Consider the following 18,515-nt stretch of genomic DNA (forward strand, 5'->3'; position numbering starts at 1 on the left):
TGCGTCCAGGTCCAGAGTCAGGCCTTACAGCAGCCAACACTATAGTTATCTTCTGTGTACAGGGTAGAAATTCTACCAACTCAGGAGGGTGTGTCATGAAAAGCCAGACCAATCTTCCCTGTGCACTGTGACCTTCCTTGGGTCAGTCATTCAGGGAGGGACACAGGCGCACCAATGTCCCATTTCCCTTGTCTCTTCTGTCATGTACACTCCTCTGGGAACTCTGCCCTGGTCAAGCTGGATCAGTGTTCACTGCCCTGTGTGCATAGGTGTGAAAAGTATTCCCTTCCTGGGGCAGCCACAAGTGTTTATTGGAATTGTTTCCCTCCTACTCCCTCCATTCTTGCCCCTTTTTTAAAAAAACAAAACACCCTACATTGCATGTGGCTTGGTGCATGTGTGCATATGTACATATGTTTGTCTTCCCCATGTGCGTATGGAGGCCAGAGTGTGACCTCCAGTGATGTTCTTCTTCAGGTTAAAAAGTATTAGTAAACCAGGCGTGGTGGCACACACCTTTAATCCCAGCACTTGTGAGGCATAGGCAGGTGGATCGCTCTGAGTTCGAGGCCAGCCTGGTCTACAAAGCGAGTCCAGGACAGCTAAGGCTACACAGAGAAACCCTGTCTCAAAAAAACAAAAAGAAAAAAAAAACAAGTATTAGTAATCATTGGGGCTGGCAAGATGGTTTAGCAGTTAAGAGCACTGTCTGTTCTTTCAGAGGTCCTGAGTTCAATTCCCAACAACCATATGGTTGCTCACAACCATCTATAATGTGATCTGATGCCATCTTCTGGCCTCCTGGCTCACATACAAGGAGAATACTGTATAAGTAAATAGTTTTTTAAAAAAAATACATCTTTTAAAAGAAAGTATTAGTAATCATTGTGTTTGCAAACCGGTGTTGTGGGTTTAGGTAATCTATGCTGTGGTGTGAATATGGAGGTCAGAGGACAGCTTTGTCATTTCATTTTTTTTCCCCAAAACCTCTTTACTGACTGAATCTGCCTCCCTTGCACTGGGATTGCAAATGTGTACTACCACACCAGTTTTCTTTTTTAAAAAGATTTTAAAGAAGGCAGCAGATCTTGTTAAAGATGGTTGTGAGCCAGCATGTGGTTGCTGGAACTTGAACTGAGGACCTTTAGAAGAACAGACAGTGCTCTTAACCTCTGAGCCATCTCTCCATCCCTTTCTTCTTCTTTTTAATGATTTGTTTGTTTTTATTTTACATGCATTGGTGTTTTGCCTGCATGTATGCCTGTATGAGGGTATTGGAGCCCCGGGAACTGGAGTTATATAGACAGCTGTGAGCTGCCATGTTGGGAATTGAATGCAGGTCTTCTGGAAGAGCAGCAAGTGCTCTTAACATCTGAGCTATCTCTTCAGGCCCTATTTTTTTTTTTTCTAAAAAGAGTTACTTTTATTTTATATGTGTGAGTATTTTGCCTGTGTATGTTATATACCACATGTATGCAGTGCCCATGGAGGCCACAAGAAGATGTCAGATACCCAGGAACTGGAGTTATAGCCAGTATGAGCTGCCATGTGCATGCTAAGAACTGAACTCTAATCTTCTGGAAGAACAGACAGGTTCTCCCCCCCCCCCTTTTTTTTTCTTCCCCTGAGACAGGGTTTCTCTGTTGTAGCCTTGGCTGTCCTGGACTCACTTTGAGACCAGGCTGGCCTCAAACTCAACAGCAATCCCCCTGCCTCTGCCTCTGCTCATGTGCCACTGCACCTGGCTCAGGCAGTGTTCTTAACTGCCAAGCATTTGTCTAGCCCCCTTTGGTTTCTCCATGTAGCCTTGGCTGTCCTAGACTCACTGTATAGACCAGGCTGGTCTAGAACTCAGAGATCTGCTTGCCTCTGCTGGGATTAGTGCTGGGATTGAGAGTGTTAGCCTGGCCCACTGTAGTTGTTTTAAAATTTGGGTTCTAGTTTTTTTCGGTTTGGTTTGGCTTGGCTTCTCTCTCTCTCTCTCTCTCTCTCTCTCTCTCTCTCTCTCTCTCTCTCTCTCTTTTTTTTATTATTTTATTTTTTGGGGTTTTGTTTTGTGTTGGTTTGGTTTTTGGTTTTTCGAGACAGAGTTTCTCTGTGTAGCCTTAACTATCCTGGACTCCTTTGTAGATGAAACTGGCCTCGGAATCACAGCGATCTGCTTGCCTCTGCCTCCCAAGTGCTGGGATTAAAGGCATGCGCTGCCACCACCCAGCTGTTTGTTTGGTTTTTGGCTTGTTTTGTTTTTCAAGACAAGGTTTCACTGTGTGGCCTTGGCTGCCCTGGACTCACTCTATAGACCAGGCTGGCCTTGAACTCACAGTAATTCATCTGCCTCTGCCTCATGCGCCACCACCATCTGGTGGGTTCCAGGTTTTGAACTCAGGTCTTTAGGCTTTCATGACAGATACTGTACTGACTTGACTCATCACCTCAGCCCAGGTTTAGTCTCTCTGTGTATCTCTGTCTGTCCTGGACCTCTCAACTCTTGACATTTAGACCAGATTGGCCTCAAACTCAGAGATCCACCTTCTTCTACCTTGCAGTGCTGGGATTAAAGGCATGCACTACCACAGGTCAGAACATCCTCCTTTTAGCTGGCCCTTCACTTGTTCATTCATCTAGTATTAGCTTTTGTGGTGCTTGGGACTTTCTTATACTGTATCTGAGGATGTCTCTGTGCGAGTTTGCAAGTAGAGCTGTGTAGGATAAGGAAGGCAAAGGAAGTTCTCTGGTCTAGAGGCCTGAGAAGAGAGTCATTGTTTCACCTGGCAAGGACAGAAGAGCCCAGGGTGACCTCATAGTCCTCAGATGCCCCAGAGCAGGCAGACTGTGGTCACAGCTGCTTCCTAGCCTCTCTGAGATCATCTGCTTTAGGTTTTACAGGAATATCTAGCTGACAGTAGGTGACCTACACTGATGACAGCCATCATGGCTACTTGTGTATTAAGCAGTGATGATAGCCACTTTCTTTTCTGTCACACAGCAGAGGAGGGCGTTCCCTCTGCACCTGTTTCACAGATACACTGTGAGCAGCTTGCTTTCACCCCTCCATAGGCTGCCTGGCTTTCTCTGGGGGTTGTCAGTCTTCTTCCCCTGCGAACCAAGACCTAGGGTTACAGCTGGCCATGGTCCTCCTAGATGAGAGGTCACTTTAGCCCTTTCCCAGCTGGGTAGCCCCGCAGGGCTCTCCTAGCCCCATAAAACAGAGGAGAAACCTTTGGTGGCCAGTGGTTTGAAGGCAAAGTTACAGTAGGGGCTGGAGGAGGGAGAGGGACAGGGCTGTTTGTAATACAACTTAGACCACCATCCCTGTGATCAGCCTGTCTCCCTCCCTTCCAGCACTCATTCACCGGCTGCCTCCCGCCTCCACTGCCTCTCAGCATGTGAAACAAGACCTAGTCCATTTATTCACAGCTGGACCCTGTGTCTGTGCTTGGTGCACTGGCTGAGTCCTCTCAGGGTTTCATCTTCATCTTGGGGACAAGCTGGTAGGGGGCTGTGGAGTCTACAACCCCAGGAGGGGGTTTCTTTTCCCCCAGGCCTCCTGTCACTGTGGAATGGCTCTTCTGAAAGAGTGAAAGTGAAGAGCCCTGTTGTACTTGGCAGTGTTAGGTGATTTAAGGAAAGACTTCATACTTGGCCCACATGTGTGCCTCCCAGCAAGTGTCCAAGATGGGCAGCTCTAGTTGCTCCTCCACTGGAGGCGGCAATGGCCTCCTGCTGGGAAATCAAAGGTGTGAGGTGCTGTTCTCCTTTGTCTCACCTGCAGAATTAGCTACTTTTTAGCATCACCCTGTTGCCCTTCCCTCAATGTGTGCAGATAGAAAGTTTACTGGAGAAGAGCTTTGCTTCAGGTCATGCCCACTCCTGCTGTTCTCACTGACCTAGCATGACAGCCTTGGGCATCAAGGAATTCCTGCTTGCCTTATTGCTTCCTAGACAGGGGCTGGGGACCACTAATGGGAAGATCTCCAGCCATAGGTATGGGCAGGGCCAATGTTCTGACCTTATTCCTTGTTAAAGTATTGTTTCGGTCCATATATACTGTAAGCTGGCTTGTGAACTTCTGGGTGATTCTCCTATCTCTGCCAGCTATCTCCCTGCAGGAATGCTGGGATTACAGATGCAGACCATCCACCTGGCTTTTTATCACATGAAAAGTTCTAGGGATGGAACTCAGGCTGGTTAATGCTTTTAACCACTGAGTCATATCCCAGCCCATGTTGTTGTTGTTGTTGTTGTTTGGGGGGGGGTAGTCTCCCTCTGTAGTTCAGGCTGACCTGAACTCACATATCCCATGTTGGCTTCAAACTCAAGGTGATTCTCCAAGGTGCTCTTTAGCTTCCCAAATGCTAGGTACTAGGTGTGAGCCCCTGCACCTGGCACGTTTGTTTTGAGAAAGGTCTCACTATGCCATCCAGGTTAGTTGGTTTTGAACTTAGGAGCTCAAATGATCCCCTGACCTCTGCTTCCTGAGTGTGCACAGTGGGCATGATATTAAGCAAAGAAAAGCCCAGCAATTGGGCTGAGTTAGAAGTGCATGACTGCTGGGTATGGTGGCGCACGCCTTCAATCCCAGCACTTGGGAGGCAGAGGCAGGCGGATCAATGTGAGTTCGAGGCCAGCCTGGTCTACAAAGCGAATCCAGGACAGCCAGGGCTACACAGAGAAACCCTGTCTTGAACCCCCCCCCCAAAAGTGCATGGCTAGTTGGGTAGACCAGAAAGTTACAGCTGCTTGTGATGTCCCCTGGGATCTGGTCAGGGGCTCCTGGACCTTAGGGTCCCCTAGATACTGCTGTCCTGGGGAAGGCAGCAGGGCTAGGTATTAGAGGTGTTCTCTGGCAGGCGGGGACGGGATAGCTTGCATCCCCCACTCATCCACATCCACCCAGTTCCCTTCCATGCTTCCTAGCTGAAGGATTTTCTTGGTGCTGCTTGTGGCTGTGGGAGCCTCTAGGTTCTGGAACTGTATGCCTGCCTAGGTATCATCCCGCCTTTCAGCTTGGCAGCCCTCCTCCAACAGCAGTGGTTCTCAACCTGTGGGCTGTAACCCCCTTGGCAAACCTGTATCCCCCCAAAAAATATTTACATTACAATTCATAACAGTAGCAAAGTTATGAAGTCGCAATGACATTAATCTTATGGTTGGGGTCACTACAGCATGAACTGCATTAAAGGGTCACAGCATTAGGATGGCTGAGAACCACTGTTCACTGTTCACTGAGGGGTTTCCCCAGTTTCCTAGCCAGGCTGGGTTTGGTGCATATCCTGACTTGCATAGCTTAGTGCCATGAGTCCCTTGTGTCTGTGATGGGAAGTAGATGTCCTCATTACCCATGTCTGGTGAGCAAATGAGGAAGTGAGTAGAAAGAGAGCTTAACACTACCTGTTATTCTAAAACATGTCTGTAATTCTAGGCATGACAGTCCTGTGAAGTAAACCCGGCCTTCTGCCTGGGTTTGTCAATAAAGTTGTATTGACATAGCCATGGTTATTGGCTTACTTCTTTTTTTTTTAATATTTATTTATTTATTATGTATACAGTGCTCTGCCTGCATGTACACCTGCAGGCAACAAGAGGGCATCAGATCACATTATAGGTGGCTGTGAGCCACCATGTGGTTGCTGGGAATTGAACTCAGGACCTTTGGAAGGGCAGCCAGTGCTCTTAACCTCTGAGCCATCTCTACAGCCCCCTTGGCTTACTTCTTGAAGTCTACTACAGGTCATCTTTTGTTGTTGTTGTTGTTGTTGGGTTGGTTTTGTTTTGTTTTTGAGCTCTGGCTGTCCTGGACTCGCTCTGTAGACAAGGCTGGCCTGGAATTTAGGGATCCACCTGTCTCTGCCTCCCAAGTGCTGGGATTAAAGGCATGCGCTACCACACCTGGCTGACAAAAAAAATCTTACAAAAAAATGTCTCTCATTTCTTTTTTTAATAACAGTGCTGGGGATAAGGTCCTGGGCTGAGCACATGCTTAGCAAGAGTCTTACCACTCGGTTTCACTCCTAAACTAGCTGATAGTCATTATCTGGCTCTGCTTTAGGGAAATGTGGTCACTCCAGGATGCTCTTAAGTCCTAGCACACTGGTCAGGAGCAGTAGCTCTGAAGACAGTCACCGGGGTCCATTTTACTGTGCAACCTTACATAAGATTCTTAGCCTTCTCTGATTGAATTGGTGACATATTGAGGAAATGAGGGGTCTTTGTAAAGTGTTAGGTGGCTGTCTCATGGTGGAAATTGGGAACTTATTATATGAATAAATGAGGGATTTCTTTTTAGAGAGCAGCACAAGCTGTCTTGAAGGTCTTTTTACCGTGGGGAATCTGTTTGTTCCCCCACTTGCCCTATACAGCTGTCCCTTGTCACTCTAGACTCTCATTCCTTGGCCACAGGACTTAAAATGATCAGGCTTTGGTAGCCTAGATTGGTGTCCTCAGCATAGTTCCAGCCTGTCAGTGGAGGGTCCATTCTTTGTGCTCTGTTTGACACCCATTAGAGAACCCACCCAGGCAAGGAGTAATGTTACCACCCCAGAGCCTGCATTCCCTCTTGGGAGCTCTGAAGAAAGGAGCCATAACTCTGGCCTGAGTGTGACTCATGTGAGCCGGCAACGCAGCTCAACCCTCCAGGAGTGTGTGTCAGTTACATGTGCGTACATAGGCGTGTACCTACATGGAGACCAGAGCAACACGGGGTGTCCTGCTCTATCACCCCACCTTATTTCCTTGATACTGAATCTGGCCGGCTAGGTTTAGAGGCATGCTTGTGGCCATACCTGACTTTCACATTGGTGCTGAGGGTTATAACTCAGGGCCTTATGCATTTGTTTTGTTTTGTTTTCCAGACAGGATTTCTCTGTCTGGCTGTCCTGGAACTCTCTGTAGACCAGGCTGGCCTTGAACTCACAGAGATCTGCTTGCTGGGATTAAAGGCATGCGCCACCATGCTCTGTGGGTCCTTATGCTTTTGCATCAAATGTTCTTACCATTAAACCATCTCACCACTCCTTCCTCCCTGTTGTTTTTTGTGTATATGTTTTGTTTTTGTTTTTTGAGAGATGGTCTATGTAGCCCTGGCTACCCTGGAATTCCCTGTGTCTACCAGGCTAGCCTCAAATTCAGAGATCCATTTACTCCCACGTCCTGAGTGCTGAGGTCTAAAGGCATGCACTACCATGCCCAGCCTCCTCTATTTTAAGGGAAAAAAAAAGTTTCTTGAGATAGTGTCTCACTCTATGGTCCGTGATAGCCTGGAACTCATTTATGCAGCCCAGGCTGACCTTGAACTCACCTCAGTCCTGTCTTAGACTCCCAAGTGGTGACTTTAACAGCAGTGAACCACCGCCTGAGCCCTCTCTTGTGTTGTTCCAGCCTGTATTTCTTTCTGCTCCACATGCTTATAGCCTCATGGAGAAGGCTGGGTGGGTGTGTTACAGATTGTACGCTGGAGATTTTCTGAGTCTTGGGGTCTTGAGGGCAAGCTCCTGCTGTAGCTCCCTCACCAATGGCTGCAGTGACATGGCCAGGGACAGTAGCAGGCCTGAGGTTGTAGGGACACTTTAATGCTACTGCCTCATCCAGGCTCAGATGCTCTTTAGAGGAGCCTTGCTCTGCAGCTCTGTCCTTATGGTATGGGATGTCTTCTCTACGGAGCCAGAGATCGCGCTGGGCCCATCTGTGGAAAGTGGTTAGGAGATGGGAAGGCCAGTATGTGCAAAGGCCCAGAGCCTTGCCTTTGGGTCTAGCGGGTTGAATGTGCCATGGGGAGGAAGGGCACTGCAAAAAAGGGGGGTGGGTGGGGGCTTCTGCCAAAGGAACATTTTGTTGTTTGCTTTTGTGTATGTGTGTGCTTTGGTTTTTTATTTTGCTTTTGTTTTTTTTCGAGACAGGGTTTCTTTGTGTAGCCTAGCAGGCCTGGACTCACATGGCAGACCAAGCTCAGGCTGGCCTTGAACTCACAGTGATCCACCTGCCTCTGCCTCCTGAGTGCTGGGATTAAGGCGTGCACCACCACGGCCGGCTCTGTCTACTTTTGGTTTATTTTTGTGGTGCTAGAGATAAATGAAACCCAGGACTTCCCTATGCCAGGCAAATTCTTCACAGCTAAGTTTGTGCTCCAAGCTCCTAATGCAGGATTTTGAAAAACAGGGAACTGTGGTGTAGCTGGGTTGTTGGTTTGCATGGGTATGTCAGAAAGGTTCCTGGTGCTTCCTGTGCTCGGGAGAAAGGCCTGAGGGACTCGCTGCGATGACCAGAGAAATGCTGACTACTTTATCTGTGCTGTCTGACTCCCTCAGCCCGGGAGCCCTGGCCCCAGCCCTGTCCTGTTGCCACCCACTACAGGTACTGTGGTTGTCTGCCTGGGGCCAGGTTGCAGAGAGGCACATAGGGCAACTGGGTAAACAGGCACTCCAGGGCCTTATCATCATCCGAACCTGGCCCCAATGATCACCTTTATCTTCTGTCCCAGGAGGGCGTAGTCCCTTCCTGGAGTCTTCTCTGGGCTAGACAGAATGGCAGGGAAGCCAGGGCCCCTGTGAGTACTGCAGGCCTCTTGCACTGTACTGTCAGGTAGGGATCATTTTTCTCTTTTCTCTATTGAAGTGACAGTCCCACAAACTAACACAAACCATTTAAAAGTACAATTCAATGGCATGGAGCTTATTTGGTGTTATGTAACTGTGACCTTTAGATATCTCCAGAACCCTGTCATCACCCCAAAGGAAACCCCACACCAGGAAGCTCTTGCTCCCCCACTGCCTTCTTAGAGCCCTGGCAACTGAAAGTCTGTCTCAGCCACCTTGGGTTTACTCTTCTGGCTATTCCATCGAATGCAGTATTTATTGCACAGCCGTTGTGGCTGCCCCTCCTTATGACACATTAGTATTTCTGGTAGTTTCCCAGGCTGTAGCAGGTCTTGATTTTGTTTATCATTTATCAGTTGGTGGAATCTGAGTTGTGTCTAGTGACTATTGGGACTAAATGGTCCTCTGTCTGTCTCTGACTCTGTACGTGTGTGTATTTTGTTCTAACCCTGAGCCTCCTACCTCCACTTCGCAAAGGCTTTTTGATAGCTGTGCACCACCCCTGCTGCTTTATGTAGGGTGTGCTGTGCTGGAGATAGGGTCTAGGGCTTCCTGCATTCCAGGCAAGCACTCTGCCAACTGTGCCCTGGCCCCAGCATGTTCTTTTCTTATTTTTTGCAATCTTGCTGTTGTCCAGTTCAGCTAAGATTCAGTGAAGTCTCTTGGCCTCAGCCTCCCGACTGAGTCACGGCTTATGACAACCACCACACCTGTTTGCATACAAACATTTATCTGAAGCCTTGCCTGCTGTGCTTTGTTGGGTGGACTTGCTGTGTGGGCGATCAGTGTGCTCACTTGGCTACATCACCTCTACAGATGTTCTGCTTGCTTCATGTCACTGCTGTTTAAGTTGTAGACATTTTGTAGACACTATGAGAAGTGACATCTGATAGGGAGTTGTTGGGGTTCTTTGTTTTCATCTTTGTTTTGTTTATTGCTGTGATAGACTCCAGGGCCCTGTGCTTGCCAGCTAAGTGTTCTGCCACTTTTTTTTTTTTTTAAGTTCAGTGTCTCTTAACCACTGAGCCATCTCTCTAGCCCAAGGTCAGTGTCTCACTGTATAGCTCAGGCTGGCCTAGAATTAAAAATCGTCCTCATTACAGGTTCTAGAGTTCTGAGGGACAAACATGTACCTGGGTCATTTTGTTTGTTTTGTTTTTGAGCTAGGATCTTGTTACATTGCCCACGCTGGTCCTATATGTCTAGATCTAAGTGGGCATGCTTCAGCTTCCCCCCAAACTTATAATTTTAAAATTATAATGTTTTTGTTTTTCTTTTTTTTGGGACAGGGTTTCACTATGTAGCCTTGGCTGTCCTGGACTTGCTCTGTAGACCAGGCTGGCCTTGAATCACATCAGTCCACCTAAGTACTAGCATTAAGGTGTGTGCCATGGCACCTGGCAAATTATAATTTTTTTAAAGTTACAATCTATACTTTTAGTACTCTTAGTTTCATAGCTAAGAATCAGTTGTTAAATAAAGGAAACCCCTGTGTTTCCTTTTAAGAGCTCTATAAGTTTTTTATTACATTTCAAAAATCCATTTATTTGTGTGTGTACACATGTAAACGTCAGTTCTCTCCTTCCATCATATGGCTCCCAGGGACTAAACTCAGGTAGTCAAGCTTGGTAGCCAGTGCCATTACCCACTGAGGAACAGGACACTCACAACCCAAGAATTGTCTACTTCAAACCTTGGTTTGGGTCAGAATCATTTCAGTTAGCTCTTTATGGTATGAGTTCTAGATCTAGTTGCAAACAAACAAACAAAAAGCTGGGCATGGTGGCTTTAATCCCAACACTTGGGAGGCAGAGGCAGGCAGATTGACGTGAGTTCGAGGCCAGCCTGGTCTACAAAGTGAGTCTAGGACAGCCAAGGCTACACAGAGAAACCCTGTCTCGAAAAAACAAAACAAAACAAGAAAGGATCTAGTTGCATAGTGTTCTGGGTGAGTGGCCAGCTGTGTCAGTGGTCCTTTACTGGATATTCTTGTCTCTCCATTGGCACCTTTGTGGAAGTCTACTGACCCATGACGTCAGGGCTTACTTCTAGGCTCCGGCTCTATTCTGATGGTTTATCTGATGCTTTGTGAAGACTAAAGTTTGATTACTGAATTTTTGTGAGGTTTTTTTTGTTTTTCCTTTCCCACCTAATTTTGGCTACTCGGGGTGCTTGGAAATATGTCTTCAGCTACATTTTCACCAGCCTTTCTTCTGTTTCACCACTTACTTGGTGAGCCATGTGAGAATAGTCCCATGGGCCCAGCGAGCGAGCTCACTGCTGCACTTTCGTCCTGATGCTGCAGCTGTAGCTCAGGTGGTAGACATGCACAAAGGCCTGGGCTCTGTCCCAGCACCACAGAAACCAGGGCACAGGTGCATACCTATGAGCCTGCACTTGGTTGGGTGAGAGGCCAGAGTTCAAGGTTATCCTCAGCTGCATAGGGTTACAGGTTAGCTTGGGCTACTTGAGACCCTGTCTCAAAAAGGAATAGGAGCAGTATTCTTGGGCACTCAAAGAACCGGTGTCTCATTTTACACCATCCATCTGGTGTAATGGATCCAGGCCTGGGTCCCCTGGGCACTTCATAGCTGTCTTTCCTGTATCTCCTTCACTCTAGAATAGTTGTCAGCAGTTCTCTTACCTGATATTGACCATTTGAGGAGACCTGGCCAGTTATCTTGCAGGCTGGTCCACTTCCTGTATCTGCTGGTATCTATCATCTCTTTATGAGTTAAGGTCAACATTACTACAGAGGGCCTGTGGAGATGGCTCAGCGAGGGGAAATGTTCCTGCACAAGCTTGGCAACCTGAATTTGTTTCCCAGACTCCATGGTGGAAGGAATAACTAACTTCTGAAGGTTGTCCTCATGCTTGCCAACATGCGCACACACACACACACACGCGCGCGCGCACACACACACACACACACACACCCCAGTAATAAAATGAAAAAAAATTAAAATAAAAACAGTACTACACAAGTGCCATGGGATAACACAGCACTGGCAGATCAAACAATCCTTTTCCTGGGGATACTGGCTTCATTCTTCAGTGTACTAGACTCTTGTTGAGTTAATGACCAGAAAGCATGCTTGTGATCAGCATGTAGTGCTTCCTGGGTGCTGGGCCATGTAAGTGAGCATACACAGTAGCCTGCTGGGTCCCTGCACCATCACCAGCCTCATGAAATATGAGAGACACCATTCTGAAAAGGCCACATGGCTTGCTGTATCTTACTGAGGAGCTATAGGTGGCACAGAAGTCTAGGTTGCATGGCTCCCATGCCCAAGAACACAGACATTGCACCTGAGATCAAGGGGCGAGCACAAAACGGTCTGATCGCTGTAAATGCCACTGACCCCATGTGACTCTAAAGGACCTGAACGAATGCCCCTTTCTTTGGCAGCAAGACTCCAGAGTCCCAACCCCTTCATTAGCCTTTAATTGTCGGTGTCTTCCTAAGGGTGACCCTACCTATGTTCTCCCTACCTGTCTTAGTTCATACGTGGACAGGGTGTCTCTGGGGCTCAGCTCTTCCCCTGGGAACATGCTTCTCTTTACCTCCTAGACACTGAGCTCCTAAGGACCCTGGCTGTCCCTGCAGTGCAGTTGGCCCATACCTCTTCCTCTTTACTGAGACATAAGCAGGCACAGTACCCCACAGCACTTCAAAGTGGTTATGAGGCACCCCAGAAGGATTTAGAGGTGCTAAAAGGATGGGGGAGGCAGGGACACAGCTAAAACAAGGCAATCACCAGGGCACCGTCACTCATGCCAGCATCCTCCTCTCTTGCAGATGAAGATGTATGTGTGTTCAAATGCTCCGTGTCCCGAGAAACAGAGTGCAGCCGTGTGGGCAGGCAGTCCTTCATCATCACGCTGGGCTGCAACAGCGTCCTCATCCAGTTCGCCACACCTCATGGTATGTGTTCTGGCTCCATGGTAGAGCCCAGGAGACGGGGAGATGGTCAGTTAATAGAAGGGCTTGCCACACAAGCATGAGGACCTAAGCTCAGCCCTCGGCACCAGATGGAGACAGCTGGATCCCTGCAACTCACTGGCCAGCCAACCTTGCCTCTTGAGAGCTCCAGGATGGAGAGACAAAGAGAGGACACACACACACACACACACACACACACACACACACACACACACACACACAGCACTAGCATATTGCAGAGGAGGCTGAGGCAGAAAGAAGAATCTCTGCCTAAAGAAGTTATAAAGTTAAAGCCGGGCATGATGGCGCACACCAGCTCTCAGGAGGCAGAGGCAGCCTGATCTCTGTGAGTCCAGGACAGCCAAGGCTACACAGTGAAACCCTGTCTCAAAACCAAAACAAACAAACAAACAAAAGTTATAGTTATAACTAGGTATGGTGGCATATATTTGTTGTCTTAGCTTTTCAGAAGGCTAGGATATGAGGATTGCTTGAGTACAAGAGTTTGAAATGAGCCTGAGCAGCCAGCATAGCAAGATTCTTGCTCCAAAAAAAGAGGAAGGAAAAAACCAGCCATATGAAAAGACATGTGCTCAGTAGGATGTAGTCTTGTTAAACAGATGCCCTGCCCCTGCCCTTGCTCCTCGGTGGCTGCTGTGGATCCTCTGTGTCTAAGAACTTTGTCCTTTCCTCCAGAAGGGCCATCCTACAGAGCTGGTTGGGTCAGGCCTGAGGCCAGCTTTCCCAACTGTGGCTAGCCCTTAGTAGGCTGTGCTTGGACCCTGGGGGAGGAGTGAGATGGGGCCTGGAGGTTAATAGAGGCTTCACTCTCCTTAGAGCAGCTGCTAGGGACCCTGAGCAGGACTCTCATCAGGCTTAAGAGGGACACCTGAGGTTGCTGAGGAGGGCTTTATGGAAACCCAGGCGAGCAAAGCTGGAGGCTTTGGGTTTTAGAAGCAATGGCCAGGCCTGTAACTGTCCTGTTACAGGTCCGTGGAATGAGTGCTTGGGTGAACCTGGTGGCTGGTGCAGGGGAGGGGTGCTGGCTTCCCCAGAGCACGTCACTCTCTCAGCAGGCGGTCACCTGTGCCTATAGTAGAGCTGTTACCTTGTCACCTCCTACACAAGCATCTTCTGACCTCCCTGCCATTTCCTTTCCCCTCCCCTCCCCTTCCTTGTAACCCTAACACTTAGGGAGCAGAGGCAAAAGTATCTGGAACACAAGGTCAGCCTCATCTAAAAAGGAGCCTGGGCTCTGTGAGATACTGTCCCAAAAAGCTGAGAATTGTTTTAAATTTGAGGGACTAGACTAAGCCCTTGCCTGACATGCTTGAAGTTCTAGCTCCATCTCCAGCCAGCACAGGCCTGCAGTCCTAGCACCCATGAGGTCTCTACTCCTGAAGTCCAGGAGTTCAAGGCCATCCTTACCTTCATAACAAATTCAAGGCTAGCCATGTCTGTCTCTTCGAAGGAAGTGTTTTTGTTGGACACAGAGTTTACACAGTGGCTTAGTTGAGCTAAATGAACACTCACAGTTCTGCCTGCACAGGCACTGTAGCTCATGGACGCTTCACTCAGGGCCACTTCAGCCACTTCAGGGCCGTCTTAGCATCTATTGCTAATGGAGCAGATGACAGCTGGGATCCAGATTCATTGGTGATTTGCTTAATTTGTGTGCATGGTGCTCGTGTGGAGGCGAGAAGACCTGCTGTCGGTCCTTTTTGCCTTGAGACGGAATCTTTTTAAATTATTATTATTTTATTTTTGTTTTTTTGAGACAGAGTTTCCCTGTGTAGCCCTGGATGTACTGGACTCACTTTGTAGACCAGGCTGGCCTCGAACTCACAATGATCCACAGCCTCTGCCTCCCAAGTGTTGGAATTACAGGCGTGCGCCACCACACCCGGTCTTAACAATGTATTTTTATTCTTTGAGATTTTCACACATTCCTACCATGTATTGTTACATATTCACCTTAACTCCTCCCTCCTGCCACCTCCTCCCTTCCCTCCTCCCCCTTCAATATAGATAACCCACCCAGTCCAGTTTGTGCTGTCCATGTACGTGGCCATCCACTTGAATAGAGACCACATATATACTCTTAGAGAAAACTGATTTTTCCTCCCCAGCAGCCCTCAACTATTTATAGTTCCTCAGCTAGGGGTGGAGCTGCTGAGTCCCTCTCTGCTCCCTGCCTTCTGAGCAATTCTGTATGAATCAATTCAAATAACCTCATAGCACTGTGCTGGGGAACGGTGGTAAACAGCTTCTCCGTATGCTGTTCTGGGTCCACAGGACTCTCCTGCTGTCTTCAGCACTGAGGTGGTGTCCCTTGTGTCCAGCGCTAAACCCAGAGGCTATGCTACTCTGAGCTCCAGGTGGATATAGGGCTGGTACCCTATACCTCCCCACGCCTCCTGCATGTTGCCTGGGAGGAAGCCCAGGCTTGTCCTCACCAGATGCCACCTGCAGTCATGCCCTCATGTCAGTCTGAGTGGCAGCTCTTCTTTTTCCGTCTCAGTTGGAACATTGTATTGGGGGGAAAAAGGTCACCAGGTTCCATGTGTTCAAGGTAGACAAGTCAGGAATGCCAGGTGGGAAGAGCAAATGCCCAGACCCAATGGACTCTCGTGGAGGGCCATAGCACTGGCCTCCCAGTGATCTGGCTCCCCCTTTCCAGATTTCTGTTCTTTCTACAACATCCTGAAAACCTGCCGGGGCCACACGCTGGAGCGCTCTGTGTTCAGTGAGCGGACAGAGGAATCGTCAGCTGTGCAGTACTTCCAGGTGAGTTGGCACCTACCCTGGACCAGACAGGAAGTCATGCAGCACAGGCTAGGCCCACATGGGTGCTTATCCTGGCTCTGTCCCTTATTAGCTGCGTAGTCTCCGCAGTGTCCACCACCTGCTAGGCCTCAGTTTCCTCATCTGTGAAGCCCAAGTCCCCAGGTGTTTAGAGTAATGACTGAACTGTAGCCATGTCCTCAGCCCTTGATGAGTGTAAGGCATTCTTACATGCTCAGAAACACTTGGAATTTCCCAACAACTGTTATTGTCCCCATTTTACAGATGAGAAAACTGAGGCTCAGAGAGGTTAAGTGACTTTGCTCCAAGTCACACAGCTCTTATGCAACAGAGCCACGATGGGAAAGCCAGGTCTGCCTGATGCCCAAGCCTGTGGCCCTGCCAGGTGCCATGCTGCCTCCTGATCGCCTGTTGTCTTACAGAGAGACACCGCACATCACCTGCCTGGCGCTCTGAGCTCTAGGGTTTTGTTCCATCCATTCCTCTTCTTATTTGGGGCCCTAAGATGGGACAGTTGGCCCCCAGATGTTAGAACCACCACCCATGACAATTTTTGTGACTTCTTGGGTGACCTCCAGTCCAGGTGGCATTTAGTTGTGTCCTTCAGTCATGATGGCAGTGAAAGTGTTCCTCTTAGAGACTGGTCCTCAAGCCCTTGCTCCCACTTGTGGAACTGCTGGCTCTTGTCATTTGGGTTCAGGCTGGCAGAGTTCATGACCTCCTAAGAGAGGGTCATGCTGTCAGGCCTTCCCTCCATCTTAGGGTGGCCAGGGCTGTGGCGGTCTGTCCTGCCATGGGCCATGTACTATTAGTGCGTTTCTGTTCCAGTTTTATGGCTACCTGTCCCAGCAGCAGAACATGATGCAGGACTATGTGCGGACAGGCACCTACCAACGTGCAATTCTGCAGAACCACACTGACTTCAAGGACAAGGTAACCATCAGTACAGGAAGCATGCTGAACAGAGGCTGCAGGGTGCTTGAGAGGTTGGGCAGGGCCACCCTTGCCTCCCTCCCAGTCCTGTTACCTCCTTTGAGTCAGCCCTCCTTTTGTTGTTATTGTTTGTTTTGGTCTGGTTTTCAAGACAGGGTTTCTCTGTGTAGTCTTGGTGGTCTTGGAACTCGATCTGTAGACGACGCTGACCTTGAACTCATAGACCTGCCTTTGCCTCCCAAGTCCTGGGATTAAATGTGTAAGCTGCCACCACCCAGTTTCATTTTCTTTTAGTTAAAATTATGTTCATTCTTCACTTTCCTATAGAGAATACTTTTACCTATTCTAACATGTCTTTGGCCATACTGTTTTCTGCCTTAGCTAAATTGTGCTATACTAGATAAATAGAAGTTTTACATGGACCCTAGCTCGAATCCCAGCACTCAGGAGATGTTGCCAAGGAGGACATTAACTGTAGAATTGGGAGCATGAAGAAGACTTTGACTTTCATTAGCATTGCAGAAAAATAAAGCAGCTTTAGCTAGGCAAGTTGATGTTTGGATGTGTGTGTTATAAAACCCTGGGTGTGGCAGCATGCACCTTTGATCTAGGCAGAGGCAGGTATATCTCTAAATTGAAAATCAGCCAGGGCTACACAGCGAGTCCTTCTCTAGAAAAGGGAACGGGAAAAACAAGCTTAGAATCATGAAGCCACTCCCCTCTCCTAGTCACACTGATGGCTCCTTTGGGGAGTAATTGAGCTCTGCAGTAGTAGTGGACCCCAGCTTAGCCTTCTCTCATCCATTTCATTTACCTAGAGCAAGGGCAGAGTCCATAGACTGGGCACTCCAACCCTACAGAGCCCCATCTCTCAACTTGAGATGTCCAGGGCCAGCCCCAGCTGCCTCTCCCAAGTCTTCTGACAAGTGGCTCTGTATTGGGGTGCCCCCAATAGCTATTTACCCAAGCAGCTCACAGAGTTGAGGGAAATGTGCTTGCTGGCTTATCACAGAATTCCAAAGGATGGGATGAAGACACTGGGAACGGTGTGGAAGGAGAGTGGCCTCACTGCTTCTACCCATCTGTCTGAATGCAGACTCCAGGCCTTTTCTGCCACCATTGTTGATGGCATGCTAATTGGCTTGGTGAGAAAATGGAGCAAGGCCTGTCCACATGTCTTGACCTTTTTAGCACCCCTCTTCCAAGCACAAAGTAGGGTGGGACCCTTCTGAAGTGGTTTTTGTGTGTTGGTGTGGTGAGGAGAGAGCAGGAGGTTGTTGAAGACAGTTGCCCTACTGTGTTGTCCAATCTGCATTTAAACTCAGTCTTCCTACCTCAGCCTCCTGGGAGCCTGCTGCACCATGCCTGGACATTCCCCCAATACCACCTCACTCCCCATATTTTCACTGCTATTCAGCCCAAGTTAGTGGTGCTTACCTATAGTCCCAGCACTTGAGGGGCTGAAGCAGGAGGAAGTTAGGAGGGCAAGGCCGTCCTGGGCTATGTGAAACTCAAAACAACATGGGTGTCAGAGCTGCTGCTTTTCCCAGTGTATGTACAATCTTTCTGGTCTCTGCAGTAAATTGTGTGAGGTAGTCAGCTCTTGGTTATGAAGTAGGCTTTCTGTGACTTGATTTGGCCTCACTGTGGCTGTATGGGTGTTTTGAACATGTGTCTCTCTAGCCATGCAAAGCTGAGATGTTTGGTAGGCAGGTGGATTGAATGCAGTTTTGCTTCATAAGGATGTGGTCCCATTGTGAATGGAAGCACATCTCTAAGGTCCTTTAATCTCTCTCTTTTTGTATGGTGGAGAGGGGCAAATTGAGACAGGGTTGTGTGAGGTGGCTCAGACTTGCCGTGAACTCTCTTTCTACTTGCCAAGTGCTTGAATTACAGACATTCAGCACCATGTCCCATTTAGGGGACTGAGAGCATGGGTGTGAACCCCTATAACTGGTCAGCATGTGTTTGTGTGGGGTCGGGGGAGGACATCCTCTTTGTGGATTTACATCATCCAGGGCCTCTAGGCCCTTGAGGAGTTCTATTAGTGCACCATTCTCAGGCCTCCTGGCTAAGTTCACTCAGCCACCACAGCGTCCTTTGTCTGAGCCAGGGCTTGGGGCCGTCAAAGCACGCGTTCTTTTGGTGACATTCTAGCTCTCCCGGCTGGGCCCAATTCCACTTTTATCCAGAGTTTAAGACCGAAGGTTCTGCTGGGCAGTGGTGGCCACGCCTTTAATCCC

At 48.5% G+C, this 18,515-nt stretch overlaps 1 protein-coding gene across 2 annotated transcripts in view; it reads left to right on the forward strand.

Annotated features, from left to right (window-relative positions):
* The window catches only part of CARM1 (coactivator associated arginine methyltransferase 1), a 47,540-nt gene that overhangs the window by 15,879 nt on the left and 13,146 nt on the right, over positions 1-18,515 (forward strand). For both annotated transcript variants that reach the window (XM_084784169.1, XM_084784168.1), the window contains exons 2-4: positions 12,391-12,516; positions 15,215-15,321; positions 16,168-16,272. In XM_084784169.1, coding sequence (XP_084640295.1) covers positions 12,391-12,516; positions 15,215-15,321; positions 16,168-16,272 — 338 coding nt within the window. The remainder of the gene's footprint in view (positions 1-12,390; positions 12,517-15,214; positions 15,322-16,167; positions 16,273-18,515) is intronic.

The sequence above is a fragment of the Acomys minous genome, assembly GCF_964271855.1.
Source record: "Acomys minous genome assembly, chromosome: 5".
Lineage (NCBI taxonomy): Eukaryota > Metazoa > Chordata > Mammalia > Rodentia > Muridae > Acomys > Acomys minous.